This window comes from Diadema antillarum, unplaced genomic scaffold (assembly GCF_040938485.1).
Source record: "Diadema antillarum isolate AM-2024a unplaced genomic scaffold, OU_Dant_1.0 scf00000065, whole genome shotgun sequence".
Classification (NCBI taxonomy): domain Eukaryota; kingdom Metazoa; phylum Echinodermata; class Echinoidea; order Diadematoida; family Diadematidae; genus Diadema; species Diadema antillarum.
Genome location: NW_027270954.1, coordinates 4,017,501 through 4,044,173, shown reverse-complemented (window position 1 = coordinate 4,044,173; position 26,673 = coordinate 4,017,501). Strand labels below are relative to the sequence as shown.

General features: G+C 37.0%; 1 protein-coding gene across 1 annotated transcript in view; it reads right to left on the bottom strand.

The window, feature by feature from the left end:
- Positions 1-18,884: 18,884 nt before the first annotated feature.
- LOC139716480 (lysocardiolipin acyltransferase 1-like) overlaps positions 18,885-26,673 on the bottom strand; it is a 37,803-nt gene continuing 30,014 nt past the window's right edge. The window contains exons 5-6 of the mRNA XM_071628024.1: positions 21,502-21,633; positions 18,885-20,652 (exon numbers count right to left, since the gene is read on the bottom strand). Coding sequence (XP_071484125.1) covers positions 20,159-20,652; positions 21,502-21,633 — 626 coding nt within the window. The 3' untranslated portion in view covers positions 18,885-20,158. The remainder of the gene's footprint in view (positions 20,653-21,501; positions 21,634-26,673) is intronic.

Sequence of the window (26,673 nt, the reverse complement as noted above, 5' to 3'; positions counted from 1 at the left end):
CCTCGAGCATGCACCAAAAGTTGACAGACACAACTCCACCTTTTAATTCATGTACATGATAAGTTTCATTAGGATACCTCAGTTGTTGTTGTTGTTGTTGTTTTTTGTCCACAAAATTTATTACGGACAGACGGACGGACGGACGGAAGGACGGACAACCCGAAAACATAATGCCTCCGGCGACACTTCGTGGCAGAGGCATAAAAACAAAGCATCAATGACGTGATGTGAGATTGTTTTGTTTGCTTGGTTGTTTCTTATATGATTTTCACATCGCTGGCATAACGATTGCAGGCGAAGACGTATAACATCTACTTATCTACTGCTCGTATTTCTTCTTCTCCTTCCAATACTGTGCAGAAACTGCTTGGAGTATGTAGTAAAAATGATCCACCATATACCCCTGTAGTTACAGAACTGATAAAACAGCATTGATTCTTTCACTTTTTCCTCCATATCACGGAAATGGTTCATGGAAATTACCAAAAGGAAAGTTCCAGAGGAATAATTTACAAGTGGGGTTATAAAGTGAGCAGCCCCTTGTCAAACAGATTACTCGATTTTATATTGCTACAAATTGAAGGGATTGCTTCATTGTTCTCTTAATAATTCATTATAGGCCTATGTGTAATTTGTAATACATATCATAATGTGAGGGTGGCAACTTGCAGTTGGGGGAACAATTTTTCTCCTATGAACACAACCAGGCCTTAGTTTTCGCAACAATTTGCACCCTTTTCACAGAAAGATGGTCTTCACTGATAGAGGGACCTATATCAACACCAGGCCTTATTTGGAAAAGGAAAAGAAAAAAAGCAAAACAAAAAATAACCAGAGCAAACACACACACACACACACACACACACACACACACACACACACACACACACACACACACACACACACACACACACACACACACACACACACACACACACACACACACACACACACACAAAAACAGCTACATGAAACTAATACATGTACACAGACTTCTGGCTTCTGGCCAATACAAACCACTTTGAAACTGCATATACAAAAATATTGGAAGGACGAACGGAACTGAACACACACACACACCCACACACACACATTAAGCACACCGTTCTTTGTCTCTCTCTTTCTCAATGTGACCAATGTTGGTTGAGGGCGGTGTTCATTATCACAATTCATTATCCAGAATGATGCTCATGTCAACAACAACAACAACAATACTCTGTAGATTTCTGTTCATCATGAACATGTAACCATTAGAACCATTCCAAGGAGGACAATGATTTAAAGGACAAGTTCACCTTCATAAACATAAGGATTGAGAAAATGCAACAATATTAGTAGAACACATCAGTGAAAGTTTGAGGGAAATTGGACAATCGATGCAAAAGTTATGAATTTTTTAAATTTTTGTGTTGGAACCGCTGGATGAGGAGACTACTACAGCTTGTGAGTCATATGCGTACAACAGTATAAAGAAAATGTAAAAGAAAATTCAACATATTTTCACTTTTTTCGCATGATAAAAGAGCACTTGACTTGCCTCTTTCTAAAGGCAGGGGGAATAATATTACCCATAACATTTGTCGGTAACGAGTCAGGGGAATGTGTACTTTTTTCAAAAGATGGAATTTTGTGAAATTCTCTTTATATTTTCCTTATATTGTTGTACGCATGTGACATCTAAGTTATTCATACACTGCAGTAGTCTTCTCATCCAGCGGGTACTGCACAAAAACTTCAAAAATTCATAACTTTTGAACGGATTGTCTGATTTTCCTCAAACTTTCAATGATGTGTTCTACTAATATTGCTACATTTTCTCAATCCTTATGTTTATGAAGGTGAACTTGTCCTTTAAGGTAAAACAGTTCCGAGAAGGGTTGTAACAATTCATCTTATAGACCCTTATACGCTACAGAGATTTTCTTATCTGGACAACCCTAGATAACCTAGCAAAGTGGAGACTCTGAAAAACGTGAGCACATTTAGACCTAGTATATTATGGTGTCCACATGAAATACTATCATATCGGTGGTTATCGGTGGCTGGCGGCCCCTGCTCAGAGCTCAAGGATCAAGTAATAAAGACACTCTCTGGTGCTATCTAACCCCAGGACTATTCCTGAACATACCGTATGACAAAACAGAGGTTTTAATGGAGAAAATTAAATCTATTATATAAAGCTGGAGAAAATACGACTATTAAGATGGGAGACACAATAGAGGGAGAAAATTCAAACTCAAATGCTAGCGGCTGGGAATGTAGGAGATTTTGCGAAGTGGCCTCAGAGCTGGAGATTAGGAGCCTCTAAAATTTGCTTGTTATAATTATCATCAAAAGGATGTACCAAGAAACCTGTCCGGTTGACGCAATTTTCCAGGATAATGAGTTGTTTTGTAGTATTTTGTAGTTGATCCAAAAGTATTAGTTTTAGATTGCAGGACACGACTTTTAGTCCAGTCGATCATGAGCATTCCATTTTTGTTTTGCTTTAAATGATATCTCATTTCCTCCCTTTTGACATACATCAACAATTATACAGAATACATTGAAAAAAACACCTATTGTTTTACTCAATTATCGAAAAAAAACCCTCATTGCTTTACTCAGTTCGTTATCTTACTCAAGTCAAAAGAAAATGCCTCACACTTTTACCTTCGTAAATCACATCAGTTGATGATCATAACAATTAAGCTTACATAATCAGCTATTGTTTGTTCAGAATCAGAGGACCTATAATCGAAATCATGGAAGGTGTGAAATCATTATATTTCCCCACCCCAACCAAGGGAGGTCTGCGACTCTACACTTCTCGCACATAAGAAATAAACATTTAATAAACACTCTTTTCAAACTCGTAGACCCCCGCATATTACACGCTCAACAAAAATAAACAAAGAAAAGAAAAGTGCACACACACAAAAAAAAATACAAATACACCCTGTCTCACAGGCTTCATCATTTCATCGCAAAGAGCAAGGTGTTTAATCCACCATTAGTTATAGCTGAAAACAATGGGCTATATCCAGCCATCTTTTCAGATGGGAAATGAAACAAAAAACAAACACGTAACACATACACTCACTCACTCACTCACTCACTCACTCACTCACTCAATCAATCAATCAATCAATCAATCAATCAACCAACCAATCAATCAGTCAATCAATCAATCAATCAATCAGTCAATCAATCAATCAATCAATCAATCAATCAATCAATCAATCAATCAATCAATCAATCAATCTATCTATCTATCTATCTATCTATCTATCTATCTATCTATCTATCTAATTATCAATCTCTACCCATTTTTGTAAATGCATCCCAAATTGCCTTTTTTGTTGACTATTTCATATTCTTCATCTCTGCAATCTTCTATTATAGATATAACTTACTGCACTGAATGCAGAATAGCTCTTTCTCTAGGATCAAAAATCCAATACCACAGGAGTTATCTACACCCAAAAATACACAATATTTCTGACAAAACAAAATATTCTGTCAAAATTTTCTCGTCACTAAATGATCTAGCGCCCTCCCCGGTCAGTAGTGGATTGTCTGGTGATGATTGTTCGTGCTTTTCTGGTTGGTGATCAGCGGCTCGATAGACGGCACCGCTACGGGGGACGACCGGGGACATGCTGGGGGCCGGAGCGACGCGGCTGAGCGGCGGCGATAAATAACACTAGCGGACAAGTTTATCTACCTGGCCGTACCATACCTTTTGGCGTTGTGTTTGTCGACCAGCTGTACTTTTCCAATTTGCATTTTGAAAATGGACCAAAAGGAAACGCCAAAGAGGAGACCTGGCCGTCCGGCTCTGTCTCCGTCCTTAAAGAAGGCAAGTCGGGCGCGGGCAAATGCAAAATATGACCAACAGAAGAGGAAACCCACACGGGTACTTCGCTTATCTCCCAACATCTTCTCGAGATTTTGCACCATACGAAATGAAGGGGGATGGACAAGTGACACACTAATCGACCATCTTCTTTCTTTGTGAGTATAGAACCAGAGATCCTACACCTTTGGCTTTAGGATCTTTGCTAGAACTATCTGTATAAGTTTAGGTCAAACTGTTAGTGTTACACGTTAGTGACCCGCATCTCGTCTAAAATATGCATGTTTACCAAATCACACGTCACTTAAATGGGTCTATATGATTAAATCCAGCTCACATGAAGGAAAAATCCAGAAAGATTCCAATGGAACTCGACTAGTACAAGTTGGCAGTTTATATTCATGTGAATAACAAGATCAACTTTATGTTTCTCCTGTATGTTTTGTGAAGGTATGAGGGAAGGACATGTGAACGGGTGGTGTCATCTCCGTCCTCAACCCAAGATGGCTGTGGAGAGTAAGTGGCCAAACTGCCAGGAATCATGAAAGCTAAAACATTGTTCTTACAATGTGTATTTGTATGAATGGGCACCATGCCCCATGGTTTGCTATGTTTGTCTTTGACTAGCTAGGTATTTGTTGAAGAATGCATGGAGGTAAACTTGCGATACTCGGGTTAGCGCTAGACCTTCCGGGTCTCTTGGATGTCACTGCTTTGGATTATTTTGCATGTTTTCCCCCCTCTGTGTTTTGCAAAAGATCCCTATTAATCTGTTTTTTGAAAATGTAGAGTCAAATTTGTCACAAACTTGGCAGGCATTATCACTGTGGTGATATATAGACTGTATATTTGTACAAATGGGCACCACACCCTAGATTTTGCTATACATTATGTATTAGGTAATGGTCGAAGAATGCATGGAAGGTGAACATGAGATACTAAGGTTAGCGCTAGACCTCTGGGTCTCTCGTGTGTCACTGCTATGTATTATTTTGCATTTTTCCCCTTGTGTTTTGCAGAAGCTGTGAGGGACAACGCGCACTTCAAACCGTGCAATATAGACGGTGTCGTGGAGGCAATAAAAATGTATTTTTGAAGTATGTGTACCAGAGACTGCCTGAGCTCACACCAGATGAGGTACTAAGGCCTGCATCACCTGCAGATACGGACATTTCCGGACCTTTGGAAGAAATTGAAGTGGTCACAGACTCAGGGGAGTACTCCAATTGATGCTCTTCTTTGTTTCTCTCTCTCTCACTGTCCTTTTTTTTTTTTTTTTTTGTCTGTGTGTTTTAATATACAAATGACGCACAGGTCTGAGTGCACCAGTCGGAATCGTGTGCATAAGGTAACTATGGAATGCTTAACCCACGCGGCGAAGGGGAGTGGGTTTAGGCTAAATTTCATATTTACACAATGCACACAATTCCGACTGACACGCGGAAAGACATGTGTGTCATCTGTGTTATAGAATGGGTACAATTTTCTTGCCAGAAATCCATTTTTTTAATCTTGTTACCTGATGGCAAATTTAATGGATGCAATTCCTTTTGGCTTGCCATAGACAAAAGACTGAAAAACCATGCATTCAGAACTTGAAAACAGTGCATCCAGTAATTACTAGAGGATTTTTGTCGAGCCCACCAGAGGTGAGGGGAGACTAAGGGATCGACTGAGGGAGACTTTTAGAGCCCAATGTTAAGTTTTTACGGCGCGTTTCTATTATGGGTCATAACTTTTGATCCATTACTCCATTTGTGACTGAACTTGGTCGGTAGATGTCCCTTGGGGAGTGGATGGTCACCACAAGGTCAATGGTCACAAGCATGGGTCAACAAACTTTTAGAGCCCAATGTTAAGTTTTTATGGCATGTTTCTTTTATGGGTCATAACTTTTGATCCATAGGTCCGTTTGTGACCAAACTTGGATGGTAGATGTCTCTTGGGGAGTGGATGGTCACCACAAGGTCAAAGGTCACAGGCAGGTGTCAACAAACTTCAAGGGCCCAATGTGAAGTTTTTATGACACGTTTCTTTTTTGCCATTAATTTTTACCCTTTTATGTCTCTTTTTATCTGTTATATCCCATTCACATACAATTGCTTGTACGTGAACAGGCGAGACACATTATAGCACTTGCCTTGTTTAGCCAATAGGCGTCTCGTTCTGAGTGCGTGAACGCTTGCTTAGTTCGCGAACCTTTGCTACAAGTGTGCGATAACATGTTTACCAATGTGAGGCAGCCTGTTGCCAGTAAAATCCACACACAGCTCTCGACCAATGAGATTGCAGGATTTCCGCTCCCCATTCCATAATTTCTTTTGTACAGTAATAAGAATGTGGGGCAGTGATTGGCTCGGTCGGTAGCGGGTCTGCTTCCAGATCCAAAGGACAAGGTTGTAACTTGTTCCTGTTCTGCAGTAGTCGACCTTGCTTAGAGCAACCTCCCGTAAGTCAAATAATCACCAGAGTCGAAGGTCTTTCCAAGTCCTCTTCTCTTCATATTCTATCGATTTTAATCTCTCTGAAGTTTGATTTTCTCTAAAAGTTGAAGCTGTTTCTTCAGTCCAAATATTCAATCATAATGCCGTAATGAAAGCTCAGTGCAATACTGTAAAAGTGGATATTTTCGCGTGACTAATTTTTCGCGTTCAGGCAGTTAAGAGGATTTTCACATGTTTTTAATTCCGCGGAATCAAGACATCAACTACTGCAACATATGGCAAGCAAAAATATTCGCATGCTTTTATTTTTGCGCTAGTTTCTAGTTGCGCGAAATGCGCTAAAATTGCAACACCGCGAAAATGTCCACTTTTACAGTGATATCACAGGAATTTTTTTTCCCCTCTCAGAGTACTTGGTCAGTTTGCATTATACAGTGGAAACTCGATATAACGAGATGGTCGGGACCGAGTCGTTTTCCTCGTTATAGCCGATATCTCGTTATATCAGTAGGCATAAAAGAAAGCATAACATAAAGACATTAATTTGCACATGTGGGACTACCCATCATCTTTCAATCAATACTGATATCTTGGTAATGTATGTGAGGTAATTACTCACCTTTATGGGTAAGAAGATGTTTTTTTCGCCAATGAAATTCGATATCAAGAATGTTTTTCTTATTAATTGTTGATGTTTGAATTTGTAAATCTATATAGCTTGCGATTGTGTGAAGATCGTCTGTGAATTGGTGTGTGGATATGGTATGGGTGTGTGTAAAGCTTGAATATGGTCTGCACAATGCTGTGTGTGTGTGTGTGACACATTCTGTATGGACATTATGACTGTGTGTGTGTGAAGATGGGGAATTCCCTACATAGAAAGCCAATCACAGCATCAGATTGCCTCACATTTGCTAAACGTCATGATGATGTCATGTATACGGCCGTCCCACCATATTTTCTGCATGTATCAGTGCGCGCGCACACACACATGGTATACACGTACAACGTGCGGTGCTAGCTGTAGAGTGAACTGAAGAAAATATGTGTGTACAGGACAGTTTTTGGCGCATCGAGCTTTACAATCTCGGAACATGATAGCACAGGCGAAGTAAAGCTTTACCCGAAGACATTTTGCTTTACCTCGCTATATCAGGTTTGATTGGCTATGTTTTTCTTTGTTTGGAAGTCACAAAATTTATCTCGTTATAGCAGTTATTTCGTTATAGCCGATCTCGCTATAAGAGTAGCATTTTACATAGACTTGTGTGGAAGGAAATTTGGGACCGGGAAAATTTCCTCGTAATAACCGATATCTCGTTATAGCAGTATTCGTTATACCGAGTTTCCCCTGTACTGTGCTATGTGATGTAAGTGTTTATGTGTTTCAGAAAAAGTATGTATGCAGTGCATCTCATTTTACACATTAAATCTATTCTCCCACTTTCAATACTTTGGCAGAAGTCAATTTTTTGCCTTCTGTTTATTCAAGCAAGAATACACACTGCACAAGAATGATAGTGAACATTTTGGGATAAAGCACTTACAAAAGATGTATAATGAACTTTCATTCATGGCTATTTTTTTAAAAAATAAATTACAATTTTCTAGGTGGAAACTTTTTTTTTGACTCGCCTGTCCATTCATGACTACACTAAAAAAGAACAAAAAAAAGTTGGGTGTTGTGCAAGATGTATGTAGAACTTCATGCATTCATGATTAAAGTATGTACATGAGTGTCTATTTGATTATTTGATGTACAAAGTGTAGTATTTCTTTTTCTCCTTGTGCTATTGTTTGAGAGTTTGTTCATGAAGTGGTTTTGACTTGCATAGTACTTTCAGTTCATAATATTAATATTGTGAAAAAATTAAACAAGGATGAAGACATGTGTCTCTGTCTTAATCCTGTCTTAAAGATGCCATAGACTTTATAAATAGAACATCTATGATATCTCTGAGATAGGATTACGTCATACAGACAGATGTCCTGACCTTTTGTTTATTTTGACCACAATATTGTCTACAAAAAGTAAATATGACATCTGGATGACTTCCTAAATCATGTCTTGAATATGTCAAAAAGACATCGTCATGACCACTAACACATACAAAAATGATGTCAAAATTGACAACTTCATGACATCTTCCACTGGTGAAAGTTTGTCTGGAAGACGTACTTAGTCAATGTGAATATGACATCTTTATGATGTCTGTCTGCCATGAGGGTTGTTATTCATCATTAATTTCCCTTTGTTGATCCCCGATCAGCAATGTGCTTCCGTGAAAGGCAATCAAAATACTTTTGTCCCTGGCAACACTTTGTGCAGCAGACATGGGCATCTAGCCAGTCGTTATTAACAGGCAACATTATGTACAGACTAACAATCAGATATATGCTCTCAGGTTGCAATGTGGTCAACTTACCTTTTTGGTTAATACAATGTACAATGTATTTCACATTAACATTGTTATTCGACTGAAATGTGTCATCATTACATTATTTCACACATATCTTATGCATATGTGTCAATTCTAGAGCAAAAATTGACAGTTTCTGCAGGCATACCGAAGCAACGTTTTTACCTTTCGCTGTGAACATTGATGTGGATGAAGGTTCTATGTCCTCGCTGTAATTTGAACTGCTTCCCCCCCCCCCATGGTATGCTCTGAATTAGATAGAATCACCCTCTTCCAGAAATTCATTTTTATTACATATTCAATTTACTTCAGTTCAATTAAAACTTGTTTTAATTGAATATTCAAAGTAATTAATAATAAAATTGGACATGTATGATAATAATATATAGAAGCAGAAATACCAATTTATTAATGTCTATTATCAACTTACAAAAAACAACAACATACACACTTAAACTTTCTGAAGAAAAGAATATTCCTGCTCCTCAGCACATCTTACAACGCACTGCAAGGAAAAACAGTCAACGCAAAATTACATTTGATTCATCTTTGTCCAGTTTTATTGTATTAATGTGACCAAAAAGAACAACTTTCTGCATGGACATCACACACTACAACACAACACAACACCTGTTTGACGAAATACAAATGAAGTACGTCAGTATGGTAACATTTTAAATTATATAATTTTTTGAAATAGTTTTTGCAACTGTAACGCAAAAATGTGACTGATTACATTCACCTTGTGCAGACTCACTGACTGTATTATTGTCCAAATAGAATATCACATAATCCATTATGAACTGCAGAATTATAACTGCTATACAAATCTGTTAATGAAGGATTGCATTTCCAAATCAACATCCAACACAGACAGTCATGCCCTGTGCATGCTACTTGCGGATAAATTAAACAACACAAAGTTCTCTGAATTATACATTCATCCCATGTCCACACAAACACAAAACTAGACAAAGAACGGCAATACACTTGGCAAAGTGATTCAGCATGAAAATCAAAATGCAGTGAAAAACAACAACAAAATCAATGCAATGCAGTCAAAATGCCGCAATTAGGTAAATGTATTTTAATAAAAAGTAAACCACTGAGCAGTTAAGGTTGCTCTGCATTCAGTTTCCCAAGCTGGCACCAACTGAAGAAACTTACTGTAAATCTAGCATTAGAAATTTCGGCTTACATTAGCAATGCATGACATTTCCAACAACACATAATACACGGCCAGTCATACAATTACCTGGTAGGTATTCAAACTTAAGATGGCATTTGTATGCAGCTTTACTAGATTTGACCTTAAATCGGTCATGTCACAAGAATATTTTACTGACCTTCCATGGTCTGTATGTGCTTCTCGGCTCATATACTGTATGTCCCCCAGTAACCCCGTAACGATGGCTTTTAAAATAGTGAATCAATCCAAACACAATTTCAGGGTATGAAACTATATCTCATTGCCCACATCTTACAGAAAACCCCATTTGATTTGCTTCAGTGGTCAAAGAGAAATGAGGAATTTTGTAGAGCATGTCAGAAATTTCTTCCCTCCAAGTTCTGTCTAATGTGTTCACACATTAATTTGCATTTCCAAGAGTATCCAAGTGTTAAACTTGTAAGAATCAAACTCATGACATGCTGCACAACAATACACATTTCTCTGTGACCGCTTAACCAAATTGAATGGGGTTTTCTGCAAAATAGAGCTAAGATGTTATATTTTAAGACTCTGAAGTAGTATTTAGACAGTTTAATCATATTGGGTGTCATCAGTGCGAAAAGTTAAATAATTTTTTTTTTTACATACTGTATGTAGAAATTACAACAAACAAACAACAACCAGATGCATTTCTAGTCCCACACAACATGACATGAGCGCTGCTAGTCACACGACAAGAATGCACAGGTTAATTGTCACACAGTTGTCTCGATGAAGACATGACCAAGACTTCCCATTCGTGACCCCATTAAAAAATGTTGTCATGAATTAAGACTCACTAAATTTCTACCATGAAAGCTGAGGCAAGTTTTAGTAGGGGCAAGTTTGAAGAATACACTGTTTACAAGGAAATTCACCCTGCGGCTTAGGGTCACTTAGGGTCAGTGAGAGTGTTGCCGTCGCACAGGGTACTATACCATGTGATGAGAGGCCCTGGAATGGGCATGTGTAGAAATGGCAGTGAGCCCGAGGATAGAGCTGCCACAAGAGGGCGCTATTAGAGCAATGGCATCAGTGGCACATGGCAGGAAGAAACCCACTCTCCATACATTTCTCCCAGTATGAGCTATAAAATGAGACTCCCACATTTCAGCAACTTTCTTCCCAAAGGCAATCTCTTTGATATGTTGGTCTGTAATCAATACATATATAAATTAACAAAAGAAGAAAAAAAAACCAACTAATATTCATTGGCTTAAGCGTTGCACTAGCACTATTATCATTACAGAGCACACACAAAAGAGTAATACTTGCATAATTCAAAATCCATTCAGATGCAATTTATAATGAAGCAACTTTGACTTCATGCACAATACACAGATGCATAAATTATGTCAAATTCATCAAAATTGCATTGAAATAAGAAGTAATATATACAGAGCATCAAACCTGCAAATACATTTCGTGACAGATATAGATATTAGAATAAATTGATTCCATTTTGTTCTGCAGAGAAAACATGTAGCAAATTGATCAAGGTGGCTACCCAAACTGTATCAAGCTAACTTGATCTCGGTCTGTAAGCTCAAAGCTACCAACTGGGATATGCATATATGGGACAAAACCATACTTTCAAGCTCATGTAGAATACACATAAAAGAATTTTGTTCAGGAAAGTCAAATGAGAAAAAAAAAAACCAACAACAATTATTCATGCGTTTGCTCGCATAGCTGTCTGAAATCCATGGGCAATTATGCCATTTGAAGTGACAAATTGTAACCGTCCCTTAATAAATCAGTATATCCACTGAGTGCATAGGGCCATTTTTACAATCAGTGGTGTAAAATGCAGTATTGGCACTAATTGGTGTATAACTTTCTTATACACTGACAGATATGCATTATTTTTTCTCATAAACTTACCACCCACAGTGTCTACCTTGGGTACCTTAATGAACTTTCCTCTCTTTTTCTTTCAGATGTGGCAGGCACTTACATGCTTGAAATCCAACACTTTTGGTGTACTCACTCTGACATAGTATTTTTGTCAGAGCTAGCATATTAAATTGTTTATTCCTTTTCATTATTTTTGTTGCTGTTGTGATAGACAGGTATCCAACTTTAAGAACTATTATGTTTACCAGGTTCTGCTTTGTCTTCTTTAAATACTGAAATTGTCCAAACTTTATGTTTCGGAGGTGACATTTTCCGTTAACAATTAACCCCTCTTTTGAGTTAGCTCTTGTTCACAATTATAAAATTCAACTTTGCTAATTTCCATCAAAACAGAATAGTAATCAATCTGACTTAACTTTGATACAAAGATTATTTAATTCAAATAACTTATCATTTTGTGGTGAGCGTTTATAAATTTATGTAACTTTTCCGTTAACATTTCTGTCACCTCCGAGACAACAGATTTATGTATTTAATTTTTTTATTCTTGACATCAGTTATACATTACATTTGCAAAAATGTAACATATCCCCTCACATTATCTCTGAAGGAAGGTAGTAGAAATATAGCCTGTTGTTTTCATTTCGGAGCAATTTACAATTTTCCGTTAACACTTGTCACCTCCGAAACACTTGTCACCTCCGAAACAACAGGCATATTATATTTGATAATTTCTCGAAGACAAAGCAATTTTGTTTGATTCTGTCCAATTGACAGGAATCTCTTTTGGATGACAATAGTAATATGGCAACAGGAAGTGAGAATTTTCTAGGGATTAATAAAAGATTCAATAAAAACTAAAAATTACTGTTTCGGAGGTGACAAAACACTGTTAACAAGATTTTTTGTTCATTTCTGTTGAAGAGAAACCATATCATGTACACCAATGGTTTCATTTATTTTAGTAACATAAGTCTCAAAGTGGAGAAATCAACTACCACACTCTCACTCTTTTTTTTATTACTAGACTGTACGTTTTAGGGCAAATTTACATTTTTCACTTTTTTTAACAATGAGAATGCACAAGATACACCCATCTGTTGTATATATAATATTGTAATCAAGATCATTTCTCCTGCTTTAGTTAAGTAAACATATAGATGCTTTCATCTTAGAAGCTTGATTTCCAACAAGCAATTTAGTTGTGAAGATTTACCAATCACCGCTTTCCATGTAGGTTGCTTTTTCCTGTGTTTCGGAGGTGACATTGTCTGTTAACACCATATTGTTATGTGATAGTGAAAGGCAAGACTTCAGTTCCTTTTCACTATCTATTAATATTTTCTAATACATTTAATATCTACAAAATCATCACAACAGAAGTGACTTTTGTATACATAGCTCACCAGAATTCCCTTGATACCAAAGTAATACATGTGGCAGTTCATGCATGCCCTAGTCCACAATCTTAAAAAAAAAAGACTGTAAAAAAAAAAAATCATCAAATAATCAAACTCCACAAAAAGGCCACATGCCTATAGCTGGTGCACAACTTGTTCTTGAATTCATAGTTGTTGTTTTTCCATGTGCAATGTGGTAATCATAAACAAAATTATGTGATTTTTTGTAAATATGACAATAATTATTACATTTTCCAAGTTGAACCAACTGTTTATGACATTGTATTTATTAAGATTATTGAAGTTATGTGACAACTAAAGTTAACAGAGGAACAAGTCTCAAGGACTGGAAAGGGAAAGATAAAAAAAACAAGATTTGTAGTTCTATTTCAGTACTTTTGATGAGGTGTTTACCTTGTTTTGTTATTATGTTTTATCTTATAATTTGGCTTTAAGTACTGGAATTTTAAGGGAAAAAATGGTTTCTCTAAGGACAAGTCCACTTTCATATACATGTGGATTGAGTGAATGCAAATGTTCAACAGTAAAACATATCATTGAAAGTTTGGGGGAAATTTGACAATCCATTCAAAAGTTATGGGTTTTTTAAGTATCTGCGCAATCACTGCAGGATGAGAAGACTACGACAGTGTATGATGTCACATGCATACAACGATATAAGGAAAATATAAGTGAATTTCACAAAACTTTACTTTTTGAAAAAAGTGCACATTTCTTCAACTTGCTTCTGATGTATTTTAGGGCAATATTATTCACCCTGCAGTCAAAAAGAGAGAAGTCATGTATTCTTTTGTTATGCAAGAAAAGTGAAAATACAGAATGTTGAATTTTCTTGATACTTTCTCTATTAAATCCTTGTACACATGTGACATCACAAGCTTATAGAAGTCTTCTCATTCAGCTTTGACTGAGCAGAAACTTTAAAAATCCATAACTCTGGAACGGATTGCCTAACTTTCCTCAAACTCTCACTGATGTGTTTTACTAATATTGCTATATTTACTCAACCCTCATGTCTATTGAGGTGAACTTGTCCTTTTCCAGTTTCGGTCCCTTATAGGTTTATTTGAGACCAGTTTGTGTCCGGGACCTTCTGTGAAGTTGATGGGGAAAATTACTGAACAAAAACAAATTTTCCCCTCAAGTTCACAGAAAAGCATTATGCTGCTCTCTTCAGCTGGGAAACACAAACTGTTGTCTTAACCAAACTGTAAAAACCTGTTTTAAAATTAGTATGAATTATAATCTCAAACAAAATATGAGCTGGTATCCATTATCATGAAAGAGAATAACGAAACAAAATAACAAGTAAGAACTGAAAGAAAGAGCTTATATTTGACAATTAAAGCCATGAGGAAAGACATGAATGTTCACTAAATAGTTAACACCTGAGAAGTTGGGTTGTCTCTGTGTTGTGTCACCTCAAAAACAATAAAATGTTTTTTCTTATCATATACTTTTTACTCTCAAAAGTGACTGTTAAATATGCATGATTTGCAGGTAATTTTCAATCAATTCAAAATGATATGTAAAATATATTTTAGTAATGTCAACAGTTTAAATGAATCTGGTGTATAGAAAATTTATCCCAGATGAACCAAACACCTTTCACCAGTATTATAACATTTGTATGGTGGCTATCAAGGATGATGAAGAATTCATGAACATCCTTAAATTAATCTATTTATAAGACTATGTGCAAACAAAAACGTACACAAGTCAAATAAGAATTTTTGCTTTTGGTATTCATACCGTATGTCCCCGCCAAAAAAATTACAGTGGTAACCTCCGCAACAATAACTTTAAAGATAGTGAATCAATCTAAAATACAATGTAAGGGATTGAAACTATAACTCACTGCCTACGCCTTACAGAAAACCCCATTCAATTTGCTTCAGAGGTCAAAGAGACTTGAGGATTTTTGTAGAGCATGTGAGGAATCCCTTCCCTCCAAGTTCTGCATGTGTTTACAAATTAATATGCAGTTCCAAGAGCATCCAAGTGCTGAACTTGGAAGAATCAGACTCCTGACATCCTTTATAACAATCCACATTTCTTTGAGATCACTTAACCAAATTGACTGGGGCTTTCTGCAAAATAGAGCTAAGATGTTATAATTTAAGACCCCAAAGTAGAATTTAGTTGATTTAATCATATTGGGTGCTATCAATGCAAAAGTCTAATTGTAAATATTTTTTTTTTTTTTTTTTGGGGGGGGGACATACTATGAATACATGAACACAATGTTAACATTGAATGTCACCGCCGAAACAAAGTTATTCTTCCCTGGTGTGGTGGAATAAAATATTCTGAGAGTAAAGAAACATTACTGAAATGATCTTACACCCTCATTTCAATTTAAGGTAGAAAATGGAATGCCATGTTTCTTCAGGTTACAATATCTAGCTTACAATTGTATGCCCATCATATTCTTACTGTAAATTAATATTTTAACACAATGTTAACATTGAATGTCACCTCCGAAACGAAGTGATTCTTCCCTGGTGTTGTGGAATAAAATGTTCAGAGAGCAAAGAAACATTACTAAAATGATCTCACACCCTCATCTCAAGTTAAGGTAGAAAATGGAATGCCATGTTTCTTCAGATTACAATATTTAGCTTACATCCTTCGTCCAAATGGAAGGCAAACTACCGGTACCCATGCTAATTAATGAAGTGTAAAAAAACACTGGTTCTGTGTGGTTTATCTGCTTGAAACAGGAGTTAATTTCTTGTTCTCGAGTTATAATTATTGAAAACATTGATAAAAAGAAGAAGTTTTTGTGTTATTGTCACTTATTCTCAAAATAAGTGAGTATTAATATTAATGTCACCTCCGAAACATTCTAATATGTTAACTGTCACCTCCGAAACATCCATGTGTGAAAAATCCAAGTTTTAAAGAAATGATTGGAATTTCATTTAACCTACATAGGAAGGTAGCCCTTCTTAAAGACTTGTTATAGTAAGAGTTTGACCTGGCCTGCCCTCCAATAAATAGTTAAAATCTTAAAAATTACATGTCAATTGGTATTTTTTAGCAAAAATTTATAAATCTCATGTATTTTTTTTTAATTCACTTTATATTCAACCCCCGAATAGTTTTGATTCACAAACTATATATTGTTGTTAACCATATAAACTTTGCATGGTGAAGTTTGACTACAGAGTTTTGTCAATATGGCGCAATTCATGAAAGCAAAATTTTGCTTAAATTTACTTCAGGTGCCAGGGTTTTCCTTAAATTACACCAATAACCCTTCAGCTTTAAGGTCTGAAATGTTATTTTTTCAAAAATTTGAATACTTTCAAATAGGAATCAAACAGAATAATGAAAAAATATTTTGTTTGAAATTTTGACCCTCCGAGTACAAAAGTTACACCACTGATCGTAAAAAAGGCCATAGGCAGATAATGCTGTGAATTCCATACATAACACGTAGGTTTAAAGTAAACATCTCAGTGCATATGCGGATGTCTTTATCTGGGACTATACAAGATACCAACCAGGTTTGACACAGTGAAACCTCACAACCTATCGCTTTGAACTCTCACTCGTTCTACCCTGCTTTTTGCCTTGTCATTTGGCATTTCTGATATATGAGTCATTCTCATTCGAAGATTCTTGATTCTACGTGTCTTTCTCATGGCATTGGCAAACCAATCTCAAGGTCATTTAAAATAAATAAAAAAAAAAAAACTTGAACACTAGAATGGCACTTCATTTTCATACTTTATACGTGTAGTGACTGATGTCCCTTCACATGAAGTGTAACATTACCAATTGGCTTTCTTTACTCCAGTTGTATCACTGCACAATGATCAAGATAGTCTTGTTTTCTGTGTAAAACACATGTACACAGTACTGTTTGATGCCCTACATCACACAAGCACAACATTACACGTATTAAAACCTGTATGACAATATTTCACAAGTGGTTAAGATTCGAGACAAGAGACAATGGGACAAGGATTTAGTGCTGACCCTGTTGAAGAAATTAAGTTAGCACTTCACCATTTTGAATAATGTTGCTCGAGTTTACAGGTTGTCCGGCTTGTCATCAAAATTAGTTGATTCATAATATTTGTTAAATTAAAATCGACACAAACTTGCAAGGCCTATACATCATTTACAGTCTGGGCACAGCTGCCTTCAGAAAAAAAAAAAAAAGTCATCTCGCATATCACTGTTACACATGCAGTTCCCATTAACCATGTTAAGTCATGTGTTTCTCACACACATAGAAATTCAAGCAGAAAGTGTAAGGTTGGTGCAGCATCCTGTCTGCATGTAAAATAATCATAGCATCAAAAAGTAAGTACAATAGGTAGAGAGACAAAATTAGGCAAAGGAAGTACTTGAATTTCTTACTGGCATCGGCAGGGATTCAACCATTGGGGAAACATTACGACACACTGGCAATATCGCATGACACTTTACGAGAAACTTCAAAAACAAACATGGTAACCAAGAGGAAAAAGAGATGGATAAAAAGAGAAAGTGCTGGAGAGAGAGAGAGAGATATGTATAGAGAGAAAAGACGGATATGTATACACAGAAGAAAGAGAAAAAGACAGAAATGACCATTGGTGGTAAATTTTTAAGTACTGAGGCAGCTTGGTTGCTTGCTGCAAATATATATGTACCAATGCCTTTGTTTAAATAAACATGGATTCATTTGCATTTTTCTTTCCTCTTCACATTGCAAAACCAAGATTTGTGGGATTCAGGCCATACTGTTGACACTTTCCATTTCAAATGACAAAACAGCACCAGGATTTATGTTTCCACCCTTCAAAAACCCATTAGGAAACAGAGAAATGTATATCATGTACTACAAACTACAAACAAACAAGTACCACAAAAACAAAATTCCTTCCAGTCTAATACTGCCGTTGCCAGCCGCATAATTGAGACCCGAAATGCATAGCAACACCAAAAACACATGACGACGGCAAGATTTACCAGTAAAACTCAAAATCATATCATAGGTAACTCCTGGCTCATGCACACACAAAGCTCAATAGGTGCAAAAATACAGTGCAAAAAAGCAAACAAGCATGTATTGTAACAATATGACCAAAATCATCCTGTATAAAATTACACAATGAATAGATAGATGAATCATGTTCACATTACATCACATTATCACTTTTTTTTTTCTTTTTTACATAGACATTCATTCACATTTTTTTTTTTTTTTTTTTTTTTTTTTGGTGGCAGTACCTACTAGTGTGCCATTGGCAGAATTTGCTCTGAAGTTGGCTGTAGACGAATCAACCTATACATCAATCACAGTGATCATTATTCAGTATCTCGGATCAGACATTGGAGTCAAAATGTCATCATGAAAAACGTTACTGACCTCTCACATCCCGTCAACACACAATCATTCACACTTTTAATTCAGCCATCTCATGAAAGTGGAAACAGCTTTGCATATAAAGGAGGAAAAAAAAAAGGAGAGACAAAACTAATCACAGCTAATTCAAGTATCACAACACCTTCAATAATTTTGAAGCTGTTCTTCATTTACTCTTCATTCAGCCTTCATCTTCATCAGCATCACAACGATCGCCACGCACAAGAATTTTGCTTGTCACAACTGGGAAAAAAGGTAATCATACTAAAAATACACAATCATATGTACAACAAATGATAAAATATGTTCCTGTTTATAACCTTTTTCTCCCCAAAATGTGAAAAAGGGATGTGCATAGCTCATTGACAATTCACCCACATCTGTCAAAATGTGCAATGTACAAAAAAAAAAGGAAAAAAATGTACTCTCTCAATCTCACTGAAGTACCGATATAATTTGCGGAAGTGTGATCTCTCAGAGAAACAACTCATAAAGTGCGATCTGACTTAGAGAAACAACTCATAAAGTGTGATCTGACTTACAGAAACCATTCGTAAAGCGCAATTTCACTTAGAGAAACCACTCATAAAGTGTGATCTCACTTTATAGAGAAAGCACTCATTAAGTGTGATCTCACTTAGGGAAACCACTCATAAAGTGTGATCTCACTTAGAGAAACCACTCATAAAGTGTGATTTCACTTAGAGAAACCACTCATAAAGTGTGATCTCACTTAGAGAAACCACTCATAAAGTGTGATTTCACTTAGAGAAACCACTCATAAAGTAAATTTCATTTACTCATAAAATGCACTCTGATCTTTGGCTGGACCTTTTCTGAGCATTTACAAAACAGAGAGAGAGAGAGAGAGAGAAGACGGACAAGGCAATATTTACGCTTGTCGTCATTTTATAAATGCCACAGAAGGATTTGGAAACTGATATTTACACTTCGTCATACAAAAGGTTGAGGTATCACACAGGTATTCCTTCATGACAAGTATAAATGTTCAATAACGACGGACGAGACTTTTGTGGAATCGCAGTTTGATCGATATCATTTGATGGACGATGAAAATTCTCCAGCCAGACATGAATTGGCCTTTTGCAGGGCTGTGTGCGATGGAGGAATGCTGTAAAAGCTGTTATTTTCACATACAGATATTTTCACGCTTGGAGAGGTCATGTAATGTTGTTTTCGTGATTCGATACCAAGGCTATCATAAGTGCACTAATGCCCGTTCGTTCACTCTACCAGTTTACTGTACATGTACTTAACATAGGACTGAATAACTCTCTTTCACTTGCGGTAAGTCCACAAAGAGGGATGCGCGTAACGTTGAATATTAGACATACTAGCACGCCCATATCTGGCCAGCCATGGCCATGGTTTCGCCCCAGCTCTAAAGGCACCAAATGCCAAGATACAAGCATGTTGATATTTTAATGCTGCATATTCAACACAATCAAGACCAGCTGGGGATATCCTCCTATGTTGTCACATACCGGGCCCAACAGTGATTCGCCAAATTCATGAAAATTAGACCCTTGGGGAAAATAACAGCTTTTACAGTAGTGTTAACACTGGCCCTGGCTGCGACCCCTCAGGTGGTTCTCGCTTTGTGCGTCAGGTCCTGCGTGAAATTGAAGCTGGCTATGGACAGGTGGTCCACCCCCTCAAAGTACTTGCCGAGGACGACGTAGACTGCCATGACGAGTACCACCGTCCATAAGACGGTCGTTGACGTCCACATGGCCCAAACGGAGAGCAGCATCGACGCGATCCAGAAGGCCATGACGAAGCCGCTGAAGAGGCGCGACTGCTCGGACAGGTTGACCAGCTCGCCGGGCACCTGCCCCTCGAAGGTCTTGCTGCCGGTGTAGAAGGTCTCCAGACGGCGCTCCTTCTCCTTCCACTTCTCCACGCACCAGTTGTTGAGGTCCTCTCTGTTCTGCGGCAGGGCGTCGATCGGGTAGCGCTGGATCAGGAACTGCATCTCCTTGGGCACGTTGCCATTGAAGATGTCCAGCTCGCCCTTCTCGGGAATCACATCGCAGTAGCCCACTGTGACGTCATACACCGCATCAATCATCTTAGCTGTGGACAACAGAATAATAATTTAAAAGCATAAATGAGATCCGTCCAATGCCTTTGTATCATGTCATTACAGTGTACCCTAAAAAAGGTAATAAACAGGAACTGTGCAGATATGCACATTCAACATTTTGCCTTTCTCATACTTTCTGAGACAAGCTACATTCTATACTCTCTAATGAAATCATGAGCCAAACTTCCCCTTTCATCTCTATTGATATGATGTATCCAACTTTGTCAGCTAATGGAAACATGATTTCAGCTGCAAATGTGTAAATCTGTAAAAGGCTCTGTAAACATGTTCGTGGTGATGAAATTGATCTTATTGTACATTCCTGTACTGCCTGCACAGTACCACCTCCTCTCACACACATGTTGATCCTTCTGGTACTCTAATGTAATCTAATGTAACAAGTAAATTCAAAACTGACATAGCTAGTATGTCAGACAAATGAGAATGAAACACATGGTTAAAGTCAGAAAGATAAGATAGAGAGATAGACAGACAGATAGATAGATAGATAGAAAGATAGATAGATAGATAGACAGAAGGATAGATACCACATAGATACGTACATAGAAAGATAGATAGATAGATAGATATTACAGTATGGATGTAATGTTAGTGTAGGATGATTCATGGGAGTGGCAAGTATACACTTCACACTCAACAACGTGGTGGGGGGGGGGGATAGATACGTACATAGAAAGATAGATAAATAGATAGATATTACAGTATGGATGTAATGTTAGTGTAGGATGATTCATGGAGTATACACTTCACACTCAACAAAGTGGGGGGGGGGGATGAAGGAGATTGAGAGATATAAACGGAGGGAATATGGTACTCACTTTCTCTGAGATAATCCACTGTAAACGAGAAACCAGTGGTGTGTGGATGGAGGACATATTTGTACTGGGGCAGGTCGTTTTTATGGGCGTACGCATCACTTCGTTCCTTTCCTACCCGGCAGAAGTTGACTCCTGGAAAGACAACATCACAAGACATTGAATGAAAACTATGAAAAAGAGTCAACTGAACATCCTCTAAACTGAGAATACTACTCATACAACTACAGTTGAACCTCTCTTATCCAGCCTCCCTTTATCCGGATCTCTCTATTATACGGATGCAATCTCGCGGTGATTTTTTTTTTTCAATAATTACGGGAGGAAAGGGGGATTCCCAACTCCTTGAGAACTCCTACACAAACACACATGAATTACATGTACTTGATACATTTCTTAATAATTATTTAGGTGAATCATCCCAAGAATTTATAAAAGAAAATGATTTCATTCTTGCAAACACGAACCTCTATTTTGGGGTCTGTTACTGAGTGTAACAATGAAAAGGTTGCAGCATACACATTACTACATGTGGTACTACAATGGGCTACATCAGTACATGTGTATGTATATATATGAACGTGTATAAAGCATGAGTCTCCCGTATCCGGCCAAATCCCTTATCCGGATGAGCCCCAGTCCCGACTTGTCCGGATACGAGAGGTTCAATTGTAGTGTAGCAAACATTGTATAGGCATTCAAGCATCTCTGTGATAGACAACCATCAAACAGTCTGTAATATTTGTATATATCCGCACAACGCCCTCTACAGGCCAAGGTGAGTGAACAGCAACTAAAGTCGGTCATTAGCATTTGCATGTAAAGAGTGAAGCGTATCCAGCAGTAATGTTTATTTTGTCTTAGAATAGATTGAAACTTGGCAGGACCTAAGACACACTCTTCAAACCCAACCTCGACCCCCCCCCCCCAAAAAAAAAAATAAATAAATAAAAAAAATAAAAAAATAAATAACAAATAAAATAAAAAATAGAAAAGAATAAAAAAATAAAGGCATACTCAAAACCAACAATCAATCAATCAATCAGTCAGTCAGACGTAATCAGACATAATGAAGCAACTTATGACAATGCATTTCCAATTATGGCAGCAATCTCTGTCTACCGACAGATAAATGTCTCAAGTCGGTTTGCACTCTAGGATCACAGCAAACACTAGAGTCCTTGATTCCTGTTCAAAGGGCTGTGACACGCTCTATGAGCTCAAGAAAAAAAAAGAATAATTAATTGATAGAATAAAATGCTTCAAAGGACACAATGAGAATCATACAGTTTGTCAATCCCTGAACTTCAAGCAGCCGTGAAATATTACTAGCACACAGTACGAGGTTTCATTACATGATCAAACAACTTGATACACACATTCATCTGAAGTAGAATTCTGAAATGTGTGTTGCTGGTTGCACCTGCTCACTTGTGTGCAGTACATAATAGTAATCTGCTGAAGCAAGTCAGTATGCTATCATATGTCCAGTTGAACAAAAATAAACAAATCCTGAAGGGTATGACTAAGAGCTTTTACTTTTTTCTCTTTTTTTTTTGAAGGGGGGGGGGGGGGGGTTCTTGCAAGAGAACACAAAGTCAACTCCTTTGTATCATCTCAAGTTCTCATTTCATAACTCATGCATTAGCAAAACAAAAACCAACCCTCTTCCCCCCTCCCCCCCCCCCCAAAAAAAAAAAAGTGACTGCCCAGCTCAAAACCAACAATAAGTTGCATATTAGGATTCTCTGTAATGGATTACTATATGTCATTTGGGTTGACCACTGCAAATTTTTACAGCTTGTCTTATGAGGGATAGTAATCTTTTCTCTGTCTACTATCAAAATTTGGACGGTTAAAACAAAACTAAAATTGACACATTTGCAGTTTTTCTGGACCATATACACTCAGCAAAAAAAAAAAGAAAGTAAACGCTTTTGAAGTCTAGATTTCTCATAGAATATTTGGCTGAAAGCTAATGTATTATATACCATATTGAAGGTAATTTAATTGGCTATCAACCTGGTATGTCAACAAAAAGGGAAACTCAACGCATGAGTGAACACCATTGTTTTTCTCTTCCAGGGCACAAAAGTAAAAATTGCAAAAACTGAACAAGTTGTCATCCATGTGTATGTGCTCTTCCATAGAACAACAAGAATAAACAACAAATTTCACACAAAAAGAAACATGAATTAAGTTGTAAAAACAAATCTTTTGATCTCTATGATATCTTTAAAGCCTAAAAGATCAATGAAGGCTAAGAATTGAAAAAAATAAAGCATCTTATGTCATATCTAAATTCAAATGAAATAAGAGAAGAAGTAATAATTAACAAAAAATGGTACAAATTTGAGGGTTTTTTCAAATTAGGAAATTGTAAATAATGTTTGGTTCTTGAAATTGTCACATGGATATTAAATCACTAATCTAAAAGAAATAAATAAAGAAATTCTGCTCATTTAACCATCTTTATGCTTTTTATTCCCTATGTCATTTGAAGTTTGACTTGACATAAAATTCTTATTTTCCCCTTTAGTTTCCCACTTTGTTTTTCTTAGAGGTAATAAGGAGATAAAGAACAAAAACGTATTTTTCCTATTTCATTCATGTCTCTCATTGTGTTAAACTGGTCTTTTGTTGTCTACGTTATCGTGAAGGGCATTTGCAAATGAAAGAGAACATGTCAATATTTGCAATTTTTGATTTTGTGCCTTGGAGGACAAGAACGAATGTGCTCACTCATGCGTAAAGTTTTCTTTTTAACTAACCTATGAACTTAATAGCCAATCAAATTACCTTTAATACAGTATATAATACATTGATTTTCATAAAAATCTTCTATGAAATACATGACCTCGAAAAAGTGTTTACTTTCCTTTTTTGCCGAGTGTATAAAGAACATGAAATGAACATGTTTTCATTGATACTTTTGCACAGCATGCCTTTAAATCCTCTTTTCTCCTTTTCCAATGAAACTGCACCTCCTAACTCTCTCTTGTTTCAATCACTTTTTGAATAAGGGAGTTCATGGTTAGCGCATGTCTCATTTGACCCCTACACCACAGACTCTCAAACAACATGGACATGTGTTGTGATCAAGAATTCCTTGATGAAGCATGGCATCTTGTATTAAATCAATGCTCTCGAAATGCATGGAGAGATTTTGCTAATCAGTGTTGATGAATGAATTACTTACACCTGTACGTTCTAATTCAGTCTAAAACACATACATTGTAATGACATGATTCAGATTCCCAGTTGCCCAAGGATTCTATTCATTTTAAAGTCAGTGGCAAATACACAGACAGTCTCATTTGACCTTTGTTTTGCACATGCGCAAATCACAACCGTGAACTCCCTTATTAGTTAGAATGGAATTTTGAACAAGTAATATAATCATTCTTAAAGCTTAAAGCTTACTCATTGAAACTATGCAGAAAAGTGAAAAATTCATTTTACCCTATTTTTGTGTGCTTTGAGCTGGGTGGTTATCTTCTCTGTTTTCTTTATCTGACCACTCTGCATACTCATTTTCTTCTTTAAAAAATATAGCAAGAACAGGTTTCAATGTACATGTATTTGAGATACAAACTAACAGAAAGTGACATTGACGACTCTGCTTAAAAAAAACACCACAGATTATACATAATGATATGTACACATAGACACAATATGTACACATATACACAATGTATCATGTATAATAATATGGCCATATTCGTCCACAGTAGCCTTTTCAGTGTTATCACCGTCCTTTCAGAGGGTCTGTCCATTATCATTGTCCAAACAATGCCTGGTACCTATTTTTACATCAGGTTAAGAGAGGGACAAAATAGGTAATGGTACATTTTGTCCAAGGATGCCCGCACAAATAGGAACTCTGGAACTTATGGTTCCACACTCTGACCTACTTTCCTACAGTGCTCCAATATGACAAAGATAACCAACTCCATTTGAAATAACCAATGAGCACGCTTGCGTTTGTGTGTCAATCAAGTAGAAGTTGTAAGTCAGTGACATCATTCAATGTTAAGTGCATATCTTGGAGTTGTTGCATCTGAATTACTGTTTTGAAATAATATGTGACATTCTGAAATCCGATAATTTTCTAATTTTATGGCTGATCTTGATGAAACTTCTACCCCCTACTGTAAAAGTGGATATTTTCGCGCGACTAATTTTTCATGCTTGGCCCGGTAAGAAGAGTTTCGCGTGTTTTTAATTCCGCGGAATCAAGACATCACGCACGGAAACATATGGCAAGCAAAAAAATTTGCATGCTTTATTTTCGTGCTAGTGTTTGGTTGCGCTAAACGCGCAATTTTCCACTTTTACAGTATATGCTGTTTTGTTAGATGTGGATATGGGATTGGGCTTGAATGAAATAGATTTCGCTTGATAAACCTATGGACACACTTAAACAGGATTGTGAATATTTTATAAAACAGAAACAGCACCAACTCACAAAAATGTGTCTTTTGGCACTTGATAGGTTAAGATGTAGGATAGCAAGAGCGAAGGAAAAAGAATATTGTGCCTGGGGATAGCAGAGAGACAGGTATCCTCCACCCCCCCTCCCTTTGTCCTTTCTCCCTCCCTCCCCTCCCCCCCCCCCCTTTCTCTCTCTCTCTCTCTCTCTGAGTTACATTGTCTGTAGTATAACAATAGGAGCTAGTACACAAGGAGACAATGGAAAGCCTTGGCTGGGAAGATAATTGTTGCCGACATCTCTAGCTCCATGTTATTCAGCATGTTATTCAGGAGGTAAAGGCTGTTCACGTTGACTGACCCACTGTGCAATGACTCGATGGGCTGAAAATATGCAAAGCGACTTTAATCCCCTAGACACAACACTATTCAGCAAGTATCTCTCAAAAACCTTCCCCTACAGTGGGCAACAAAAGTCATAAGAGTTTGGTCCAACTCTGATCCCAGTTGGACAATGGGAACTGAAAAAGCTCTGGCAATCTCAGATTTTTACTCTTCCTTTAAAGGCAAATAGGTTGTGCTTCTGGAGTGAAGATGCACTCAGACAAACACTTTCATTTTTATCATTTACATGTTCATGTGCAACATCCTTTATTTGTGTGGTTTACTGTATTTCCAAGTCTGACTTACAGTACATGAAACAGAGCGTGGTTGAGATACTTGTGATTCATAAGGTCACTGATG